General features: G+C 42.3%; 1 protein-coding gene across 1 annotated transcript in view; it reads right to left on the reverse strand.

Moving 5' to 3' along the window:
• COMMD5 (COMM domain containing 5) overlaps positions 1 to 12138 on the reverse strand; it is a 31982-nt gene that overhangs the window by 15149 nt on the left and 4695 nt on the right. The window contains exons 3-4 of the mRNA XM_075068858.1: positions 10727 to 10755; positions 5499 to 5549 (exon numbers count right to left, since the gene is read on the reverse strand). Of these exons, the coding sequence (XP_074924959.1) occupies positions 5499 to 5549; positions 10727 to 10755 (80 nt within the window). The remainder of the gene's footprint in view (positions 1 to 5498; positions 5550 to 10726; positions 10756 to 12138) is intronic.

A 12138-nucleotide genomic window follows, 5' to 3' on the forward strand; every position in this document is an offset into this window, starting at 1 on the left:
AACCATAAAAATAAGGTCAAATGTTTATTTGAAATGGATTCTGCTGGGATATCTAGTTCATATGAGTTCTGAATCAAAAAATCTAATAGGTCTCACTCCAGTGGTCAGGTACTTAGAACGACTGTACATACATTTATAATTCATTAAAAAAATTTAGAATTAGGTGTTAGCTCATGCAGCAGATTCGCATGGAAATGATACATGGTCCTACAAGTCCCTCTGTTCTGGTTCTTAAACATGAAGCCAGATTACATTGGATAATCACAGCTGGAGTTAACTCTTCTGAAAATGAAAAAGCTAAATTCTCTAACATAATAATGGCCTGGATGAAAATACATAATTCATGCACATTCTACCCTCCCTTCAAATGTCTCTCTCCATCACCAACGTTTCACTTGGCACCTATGAACTCTGCTTTCTTACATGATGTAATTCAGAAAGAAAATTACAGAAAGGAAGAAAGAGGAGTAAAATGTATACCTACTCCCAAGAAATCTGTACTTTGAGTAAAGAGCCTAAACAAGGAAAATTAACAATATTTTGAACTTCTGTAGCATCATTCATCCATTTGCTTGGGGTAAAAAAAAATATCAAGAACAAGGAGAAAAGAATTATATCAATAACAATGCTAGGCTTGATTCTCACAGGTGCTGAGTGCCCTCAACTCTCAGCACATGCAAGATCAAGCCATTTATAAATATGGGGGGAGATTAAATAAGGGTAGAGGATCCGTCTGGGAGAAAGGACCCCCCTAGAGGGGGAGAAAAATAGGCTGCTCTAATTCCCCTTGATTTGATGTAGCACATTAATCTATTAAGCTATCAGGTAAATGAATTCTGACTAGTGCAGCACCAGCTATTAACCCTGCCAGAGTATCATCAAATTACCTGGATTGAATTCTCAGGTCAATTTTACAATCAGGCTGGATGACTGAACTTGATCTAAGAAAGTTTCTAACAATTACAGCACAGCATATGGCATGGCACATGTGGTTAGACTGTCAATGAAGCATGCTAATGAATATGTTCTGTACAATGTAAGTTATAGAAAACTTAATGATGATGAATAATCACAGAAGTGTAGGACTGGAAGGGACCTCAATAGGTCATCTAGTCCAAACCCCAACACCCATGGCAGGACTAAGTAACAACTAGACCATTCCTGATAAATGTTCGTCTAACCCAGTGGTGGCCAACCCACGGCCAGCAGGCCGCATGCAGCCCAATTAGTACACAGCTGTGGCCCAGGTGCGTGCTAAAAAATATCCGGGTCCCAGCTGCCTGGCCCTGCATGTGGCAGGGTTCGGGTCTGGGTCCTGGCTGCCGGCCCCCCACTGGTCTAACCTGTTCTTAAAAATCTCCAATGAAGGGATTCCACAACCTTACTAGACAATTTGTTCCAGTGCTTAACCATCCTAACAGGAAGCTTTTGCTAATGTCCAACCTACATCTTCCTTGCTGCAATTTAGGCTCATTGTGTCTTGTCTTATCCTCAGAGGTTAAGGAGAACATTTTTTCACCCTCCTCGTGACCACCTTTTATGTATTTGAAGAGCGTTATCATGTCCCCCCCCTCAGTCTTCTGGTCTCCAAACCAAAAAACCCAGTTTTTTCAATCTTTCCTCATAGGTCATGTTTTGTAGACCTTTAATCATTTTTGTTGCTCTCCTCTGAACTTTCTCCAATTTGTCCATATCTTTCCTGAAATGTGGCGCCCAGAACTGGCAGTAAATAGAAAAATTGTTTCTTGTGTCTTGCTTACAACACTCCTGCTAATACATCCCAGAATGATATTTGCTTTTTTGGCAACAGTGTTACACAGTTGACTCATATGTAGCTTGTGACTGACAATAACCCCCGCATTCCTTTCCACGGTACTTCTTCCTGACAGTCATTTCCCATTCTGTATGTGTGGAATTTGATTCTTCCTTCCTAAGTGAATACTTTGTTCTTATTGAATTTCATCCCATTTACTACAGACCATTTCTTCAGATCATTTTGAATTTTAAACCTATCCTCCAAAGCACTTGCAACCGCTCTCAGCTTGGTATCATCTGTAAACTTTATAAGTGTACTCTGTATGCCATTATCTAAATCACTGAAGAAGATATTGAACAGAACTGGACCCAAGGGATCCCTGAGGGATCCCGCTCAATAAGCCTTTCCAGCTTGACTGTGAGCTACTGATAACTACCCTCTGGGAACGATTTTCCAGCACCCGCCTCCATCTAGGTTGTATTTCCCCAGTTTGTTTATGAAAAAATCATGTGAGATAGTATCAAAAGCCAAGATATACCACATTTAACACTTCCCCCTACCCATACGGCTTGTTACCCTGTCAAAGATAGCTGTTATGTTGGTTTGACATGATTTCTACTTGACAAATTCATGTTGACTTACTTATTACCTTATAATCTTCTAGGTGTTTGATCGCTTGATTATTTGCTCCTTTATCTTACCAGGTACTAAAGTTAAACTGACTAGTATGTAATTCCCAAGGGCTGTCCTTTCCCCCCTTTTTATAGATTGGCACTATAGTTGCCCCTTTTCAATTCTCTGGAATCTCTCCCATCTTCCATGAGTTTTCAAAGATAATGGCTCAGATATCTCTTCATTCAGCTCCTTGAGTATTAGGATGTATTTCATCAGGCCATGCCAACTTGAAGACATCTAACCCGTGTAAGTAATTTTTTACTTGTTCTTTAGCCTCAGATCTTGCCTCATTTTCAAGGGAATTCTCTACATTAGATGTCTGATCGTTATTAAACTTTTTGTGAAAACGAACAAAAAAGGCATTTAGGACTTCTGTGATTTCCACATTTCCTCTTACTGTTTTTCCCCTCTCAGTGGGTAACAGGCCTACTCTGTCCTCGGTCTTCCTTTTGATTCTAATGTATCTGTAAAATGTTTTCTTTTTACCCTCTGTGTCTCTAGCTAGTTTAATCTTATTTTGTGCCTTGGCCTTACTAATTGTGTCCCTACATGCTTGACTGAATTTTGGCTGTACATACATAATATCTAACTCTTACATAGTATTTCCATCTGTTGGTGAAAGTATCATTATTCCCATCTTACACATAGGGAAACTGAGGGACAAACTCAAAATCATTCTGAGTTTCCCAAAGAAACTGCTGGTCTCCACTGCACCTGACTACTACTACTGGAATTCTGTCTCACTGTGCAAAGCAGAATTTGCGCAGAATTAATGTTCCCTGCATAATTTTATATTTTTATGCAAAATTTGTGATTTCCACCAAAATGCTTTCTTTTTCCAGTTTTGCGTGTTTCAGTTGTATTAGTTACGTATATACATTATGTCTCTATGTGCACATGAGCCTGAACACATCCACCTCTGCTCCCATCTATCACTGAATGCCCCAGCAATCCCGCCTGCACCTGGCATGGGGGCATGCATACCACCTCTGGAGATGAAGGGGGGTTGGCTGGCAAACTATGTACACGACCCAAGCCACACAAACACCCCCTCTCCCTCCACACACACACCCTTACACACACATACACTCTTTGCTGGGTCTCTCTTCTCCATGCTAACTGCCTGCTATCCTACAACAAAACTCACCAACCCCTTCTCCCATTACAGTGGTGTGACCCAAAAACCTTACAATACATATAGAAGCTTGAACTTGGACAAGACATGACAGACAGACACAAAACAGTCCTTTAGGATGTCAGTGCCCTCTTAGGTCAGGTCATTATAATACTTTTGTATAACTCATTTTTGTATAATATTTAATTTCACTGAAACAGAATGTGTCATTGTAACCGGGCGGGACTCACCCCTGCAGCGCCTCCTGCTGGTCACTTTGGGAATTTGCTCAAATATGCAGCTGGAGTACCCTCTGCAGGCCAGTGATCCGCCTTCTGGCCCCGTGTCCCTCCCTGGACCCCGGTGCCCCTTTTACATGGGGTGCTGCCCCCTGGCAATATCCCCTTCCTCTTTAGGGTTTCCCCTCCCCAGGGAACCCCCCTTTATCCCCACTTTGCCTCAGTGTCTCGACAACTGCCCAGTCATTAGCTAGCCCCATGCCCTGGGGCAGACTGCAGTATTAGCCTCTCATCATCGGCAAAGGAGTTTGGGCCTGCTGCCTTGGCCCACCCCTGGGTTGCACCCTGCAACCCCAGTACCTCCTAGCCTACTGCTAGGCCACAGCCTGGGGCTGTCCAGGCAGGAGCTCCCCAGCTCCTCTGCCTTTCCCCAGCCCTGCTCCACGCTAGGTACCTTGTCTGAGCAGCCAGGCCCTTCTCTCTCTGAACGCAGAGAGAGACTCCTTAGCTCCTGGCTTCTCTGCCCTTTTATAAGGGCCTGTGGCTCAGTCTGGGGCGTCGCCCCAGCTGCAGCCACTTCCCCAATCAGCTCAGCCTACAAGGCTGCTTTCTCCAGCCCTGGCCCCTTCTCTGGGCTGTTTTAACCCCTTCAGGGCCGGAGCAGGGATCCGCCCTGCTACAGTCACCAAAATATATCACGTTCTATATTAATATGCCTAGTAGAGAATCTATTTGCCAAATAACATTTCCTGAATTTTTGCTGTTGTCTGTATTGTTACAGACATACTTGCTGATGGGTATTTTGAAATAAATTACCAAAGAATTGAAACTGGTGTGATTATATTGTATTTTGACAAAATATGCAGAATTTTTAAATATTGTGTGCCGTATTTTTAATTTTTTGGTGCAGAAATCCCCAAGAATACCTGACACAATCTGGGATTTCACCACTTGCCCTCTGTTGCAGATATACTAGTTGAAATTTTCAAGGCAGTTCAAGAGATTCAGCTACATGTCCTCTATCCAAGCAGTGCAAGAACTGTGGCTAAATTCCCTGCACTGTTTTAAAAAATCTCAATCATTATTTTAATTGTCCATAGACATGCATGTATTCATCACAGAACAGTGCATAAAAGTAAATATGACCCCTGATTCATGGAGCTTACAGTGCAAATCAGGTTGAGCAGAAGACAAACTACATAGACTGAAGGCTGAATCTTCATGGGGAAGGTCAGGGATTTGGGGAAAAAACAATGTATATGTTCAATACTTGAGATTATTATTAGTCGTGGGTCATTAATGAAAGTCCCCTGACAGCAGTGTGCCTTGAGAAAGGATTTAAATGTGGCAAGAGAAGCTGCTTTCTGCACAGAGGTATACTCTTGAACAGACAGTCACTTTACACAGAATCAGAGTTGCAGGGTGAAATCCTGGACCGTACTTCACTGAGACCAGGTTATCACCCACGATCCTTTAGACCAGTGGTTTTCAACCTGTGGTCTGTGGACCCTTGTGGGTCTGCAGACTATGTCTAAGGGGCCCGCAAAAGGTTGTCGTTACCATAGAACAGTGGTTTTCAATCACATCTAAGATTTCCAACAGGGTCAGCACCTCCACTTGAAATTTTGTAGGGGTCCACAAATGAAAAAAGGTTGAAAACGGCTGCTTTAGACTTCTGATGAGAGCATGTAAATTGATTTATGAAATTACTAACCTGTTACCAAAGACCACACTAGCAAAGTCCATGATGAACTCTTCTGGTATCCTTAAAGAAAAGGTCAACAATATAAGACAAATATATAAGTGTTCTGTAACCACAGATTCACACCCTTCTCTCTCCAAGTTATGTAAACCATTATATAATTCAAAACACATAGTTTTATCAACATTTTACACTTTTTCCTCAGTTAGAACTACCATCAGATTTTAAGCAATCACTTAAGTTCAGTCAAATTGAGAGGAACACAGCCTAGCAGGATTCCACTACCTTTTATAGCAGGGGTTTTAAGAACGCCATTTCACCTTTCCCTCCTTCCTTGGATAGCCTTTATTCTCTAAAGCAAATGGTTAGATACATCAAGTGTGAATTTCAAAGGTGCTCAGCACTGACCTCGCTGCTCTCAGTGAAGTCAATTGGAGTTTTACCAGTGACTTTAATGGGAGCAGAATTAGGCCAATGCTGAGTGCTTTGGAAAATCCCAACTAACACTTTTTGATTTTACTTCCATCTTAAAAGTTCAAGGGAAAGAGAAGGAAAAGATTTGCAAAGAATGGCACCTAAGAACGATGTGGAAATCTCTGGAATAGCTCAGAGCACTTATTAAAAAGCCACGTTACATGGAATGTGCAATATTATTAATCATTCACATAACGCCTTAATGCACACAGCAATCGAAGATCAGAAGAGAAAAGGAAAGGTCCCTGGCCTGAACAGCTTATTGGTTACAGGTGGGATAGGAACCAACAGGAACAAGGTAAGAATTTACACAGAGTGGGGTGTGGCCATTAGATCCTGAATGCTTAATGGTAAAGGTGGATTTTAAATAGCTTCTTGAAGGGGAAGTTTAATTTACATTAGTGGGGAGGGTATTCCAGGCATATGGAAACACATGGAAGAAGGCACAGAGAGGGAAGTGGGCAAGAGGCAAAGAGGAGTGCTCTTCTGGCTGTGTGCACGTCTCCTTCTCCATGAAAGGCAATGGTCCTACAACACAAACACTGTCTGTATTATCCGGGCAAGCGTTTTACCTGAAACACACCAGCAAGGAACAAGGTTCCATATGGCAAACAACTCTTCTTGGCTTCTCCTCAGTAAGGGCTGAACAAAGGGGACGTAATGCTACTTCTCAATGCACTGTTTTTATTGTCCCGCTGTGGATTACTCAAACACATAAGAAGTACTAATACCACCTTTGCAATTTCATTATTTTTGCAATTCAGCTTATGTTTTCAGGAAACCAACAATGTCAGACATTGTCCTTGGCTCAAGCAGCTTACATTTTAGTCCAGTCACAGAAGGAAGTGATCAGACAAACAGTGCTGAGCTAGAGAAGGTGTAAGTATCCAGCAGTGATCATTTTTCAAAGGATTTGTTGAAAAGAATGTTTCAAGGAGGGATCTGTGGGATGAGGAGCAGGCTGTGAGGACACCCTTATCCAGTGTTATTGGACCATGTGCTGACCAGCGCTACAGAACTACTAAGTATGCAGAGAAAAATATTCCTGGCAGTGGTCACAGACTCACTCCCACTGGTTCAGCAGCTTCTGTTTTGCTAAATGAAAGGTGAATCTGAGAGATGGCTATTCTCTCTGCTGATGAAAGTGTACGCCTGGAGATAACCTGCCTGTTGTGATACTGGATGACAACTAGAGAGACAATCAACAGTGATGTAATCAATCCTAACTGGGTTTGCCCTCCCTGCCTCCTTTTCCACTAGATCTATTGAGGCAGGGTAAGGAACTAAAGACCATAAAAGCTGCTGAGAGTTTATTTGGGTTTTAGACCCCTTTGGGAGTTGGGCTTCTGAGTGTTAAAGACAAGCACACTTTTGTGAGCTGCGTTCAGGTAAACCTGCAGCTTTGGGGCAAGTAATTCAGACCCTGGGTCTGTGTTGGAGCAGAGGGGTGTGTATGGCTCAGCAAGACAGTGCTGGGGCCCAGAGCTGGCAGGGAAAGCAGAGGCAGAGATAGTCTTCACATGTCAGGTGGCAGCTCCCAAGGGGGGTTCTGTGATCCAACCTGTCACAGGACCCACTTGGTAGAAGGAGCCCAGACAACTTTTCCTCTCTTCCCCTGTGTTTGCTCCACCCCCCGACACAGGGTGATGCTGGTCAGAAATACTGCCACACAGCTAGTGGGTTTTGCTGCCCTCACCTTTCCCCATCCCCTGCCCCAGGGGTAGCAGATGGTGATGGACGGGGACCATTGACTCCTCTCAGAATTTCCTATCCCTGTGAAAGCTCAACGTAAAATATGAATTTTACAGGACCATCTCACACAAGATTATTCTAATTTAGAAAATGTTATTACTGTAACAGTGTACCTATTGGGTTTCCGGGAAGTGAGTGGGCGGAAGTCCGCCCACTGCTAAAGGATCCCCCCCCAGGACCTTTGCCTGTCTGAATCCAGCCAAAACAGTTTTCAGCCTCACTGAAGGGAATGGTGAAGAGTACGGGGAAGGCGAAAGCAAGAATATGACTCAAGCCCATAACTTCTGGAGGAGAAATGACAGACAACTTGCTGACTCTCTGCTCTGGCCAAATTCTGGTAGCATCAACAGAAGAGGCTGTTGCTCAGCCAGGCACATGTGGTTGTGGTGCCAATAAGAAATCTTGGCCCAATGACCCACGCCAGTTGATGCACATGGAGATATTTCTTTGGTTAATTAATACATCCCTGCGTCAGTGAGTGTGTGCTTTGTCTCCAGTTCAGATATGCTGTGCAACAATATCAATGTCATTTCCCACAAGAATCACTGAGGTTGTGAAAAGAGCCAACATACCTAAAACATAACTTTCAAAATCTCTGTGTGCCCTTGTGACCAGAAAGACACTATTTACTCATTTAAAAATCTAGCCTCAAGGTGAGCAGAGACAATGATTTAAAGGAAAAAAAAATCATTCAGAGATGAAAATGTTAGAAGACATCTCCCCTTAAATTAACTAGCTTATTAGAATCTCCCAAGGGTACCAGAGAAGACTATCTGTAAACTTCTAGGTCTGAGAGCAGCATGAATGTACAGACAAGTGAACTTTTATGGCTACGCCAGCCACATTAACAGCAGCAATGAGACATGTGTATTGTCACTCTTGTGTACTTTCCTCTTTTAATAAGCCAGACCAATCCTGTAACAAGAGTCACTTAGGCTGAGTAATGAAGACCTTCCTGTGGGAAAAGTGTTGGTAACAATATGATTAATCTATTAGTGGGAGGGGAAAAAACCCCACATATAAGTGTGAGGCAATGGCACTGTGGTCAAGTGGCAAGAGCAGGGGAGTGGATATCAGGAGTCCTGGATTCTATTTCCAACTCTAACACGGACTTGTGCTTTGGAAAGTTTCATTTCTCAACCTCAATTCCTCTGTACAACAGGGATAATATTTACCTACTCACAGGTGGCATGGAGGTTTTATTATTTCTTGAGTACATTAATGCACTTCTTAATGTCCGCCACAAAGAAGACAAGGCTTCTGCCTCATTCTAGGCAACCAAGTTCAGACCCAGTACACCAGATGTTAAAGGACTGGAAAGTCAAATATCCAAGTGGTGCAGATTTATTTAAACAAAATGGGTTAGTGTTGAAAGGGCTTCTTAGGAAAACGCAAAGGAGGCAGGGCAATACATTGACCTAGATGAAGAGGGAGACTGTTCCAAGCAGTAGGGGTAGCATGGAAAGTGACACAAAGATGAAATGAGGCAGAGTACAAAGAGGGATGGGGTTAGGCAGGAGGCTTGGATGGAATGAGGGGATAACTGAGAAGTCAGCAGCCCCTGCTAGCAACTAGGATGTGATTGCCAACAACCTTGAGGAAAGTAGCTTTGGTGGAATGAAAGAGGCAGAAGCCAGAATTGCGAGGAGCTAGGAAAGAATGTTTGTAAAATAATTTGAGATCCTGGCACAAAAGATGCTACACAGAAGCACAAAATATTAAAACAAACAATGCAGGGTACAGGTTGTGTTTTCTCTTATTTCTCCCCATTTCTGTGTTCAGCAACAAACCAGGAAGATCACTACTATGCAGTGAAGACTAGCTTATAGTGCCTGAACTTCTATACAAACATATTTTCTCTGGATAGGCTGAAATGGATTTTGACTAAGTCTTTGTAACAAACATTGTGCTTTGCTGGCTAATTAGCACAAGTGATCACAGCTGAACAATGCAGTAGGATTCATGAGTGTTATATCATTGTCCTTTCAAAGCAAAAAGTAGGACAGTTCCTCAACTTCTGAAATGTTGTCATTGTCTTAGCAAACATAATGACAACAAAATATTGCATGGCGGGTGTGTGAGCGCATGTCACATTTGTATGACCTACATTAAGGACTAAATCATGCCATCTCCCCAATGCATGAAATGTACTGCATGAGTTCAATGCCAAATCATAACTTATACAACGCCTGAATATTTCTCCTGGCTTCACATGACCTCATTATCCAACTATTACATGCAAATGACATCTGAACAGGACCATCTCACACAGCTCAGTTGATATCATGGTAATAAGCAAAGTGATAATCAAGCTTTTTGGGGGGAGGTGAGCAATAGATGGAAGGGGTGATGCAAGGATGAAGTGGCAGGCTCAGCTCTTGCATTTGAAGGATGAAGAGTTGTCTCAGGAGGCCCATGGGTGTGATGCTATATTGATCACTCTGACGTTTTAAAAACAAACCTAACTTTGAACAGCTATAATTTTTTTTTTTTTTTAAAAGGTAGTGTTTGGTGAAAGCTGCTGGTCTGACAGCCCTGGAGCCTCAAATGCTCTATCTACTGAGCAGGTACAGCCCAGACAGCAATAACACAATTTCCTTTATACTACACTCTTTGTGTGTGTCAGCCATGATCTGGAGAAAAGCTGGTTAGGGTTGTGGCTGGTTTTACCTTCATGTCCAATCCTTGGAGTCTCAAGTGTGACTGCCAATCATGGTAGTGTTTTTGTGATGGAGTTACTTGTTCACAGGGCACTGGACTGAGAACACCAGCTCATTTCACAAAGGCTATCACTAGACAGTATCAACTTTTGGATTATACTGACCTGGGCTGGTTTTCAACTGGTGACCTAGAGGAGACCAGCTTGAGGAATTGGTGATGAGACACAGAGCCTCTCTCTCCCACAAAGAACAATAACATTTAAAAAGCTGATTACAGCGGCCTGTTCTCCTACAGGGAAGCAGCTGTACAAAAACAGTTATAGTGAGCAATTTAGATGAAATAAATGGGCATACCTAAGCTCCTGGAGATCTTCCTTAAAAACCTACAAAGACAAGGAATGTACAATTTACATGATGTAGACCTGAAAACTGGTTCCTCATTAAAAAGATATACATTTACAAGAACTAAAATAGTGGTTACTTGCTTGTTAGGGTCCCCTCCCCATTTTTATTCCATGCTAATAGTCCTGAGATGGCAAAATAGATGCTGGATAGGATTTCCAGACATGCCTAAGCGACTTAGGACAGAAATCAACATTCATTGGGATGTGTGCTCCTAAATCACTTAGGTCTATCTATACTGCCCACCATTGGCAGCAGCATGCAGGGCATAAGTAGCTACCTGCTGCAGTGGAAGGCAAGCTGTGACTACAGTGTGGCGTGTAGCTACATGAATCAGTGAAAGGCTCTGGCAGCAGGACTCCTAAAAATAGTAATGTAGACAGGAGAGGCACTGCTTCGGCATGTAGAGAGCTGTGTAGTGTACTCACCCACAGGGCTCAGGCTTGTCTTTACTTGTCTAAGCAGCGTCTCACTACTATTTATACCCTAGATAGGGGATGTGCAGTGCATGTACTCTACACACTGCTGGAAGGAGTGCGCTTTGTAGACATTCTTGTAGACACATTTAAAAACTCCACCCATTAGTTTTAAGAAAAACCTCTGTCATTCCATCTTTATTAAACAGACATGTTCTTCCTTTGGAATCGTGTTGTGGTCACCTGAAAACACTTTAGGGGTTCTTGTTTAAACTAATAGAACAAAACAGAAGTTGCAAAAGATAAACTCTAACCACTAAAGAAACTTCATCACTGTAACAGCATGATGGGAGATCGCTCCCAACACCACCCTAAGACAGAGAAAAAGAACATCTTGACACAGAAGATGCCAGGAAGCTAAAAGCAGACATATTTAAAATAGAAAATAAAATTAGACAAAAAGGAAAAACATAAAAGTTAAAGTAAAGCAAAAGATAAGGGAAACAAAATAACAAAATCATATAGAACAATGGGGGGAATTGAGGCAGAGCGATTAAGTGACTCGTCCAAACGCACATAGAACGTGTAGCAGAACCAGGAACAGAACACAGGTATCCTAACCATGCCATTGTCTTTCCTCCAACATACACATACAAGGCAAGGAAAAACTGGTGTGCAGCACAATTTCACAGGGTTTTTTCTAAACACACACACACATATAGATAGATAAATAGATAGATAGTGTGGAAAAAGTTGATGGCAAAAGAAATTACAAATTATCAAAAAAAGAGAGACTGCTACAAAATGAAGACAAATAAAATAGACAAGCACAATCAGAATGCAAGCTGCTGAAGTAGAAAATGGATGCAAGTAAATCTTTTCCATAAATGTCTGCAGAAGTATCTTGTAAATCTGTACTTCAGGTCTTTTTAAAAGCAGAACGACAAG

Source organism: Chelonoidis abingdonii, chromosome 8, assembly GCF_003597395.2.
Source record: "Chelonoidis abingdonii isolate Lonesome George chromosome 8, CheloAbing_2.0, whole genome shotgun sequence".
Classification (NCBI taxonomy): Eukaryota; Metazoa; Chordata; order Testudines; family Testudinidae; genus Chelonoidis; species Chelonoidis abingdonii.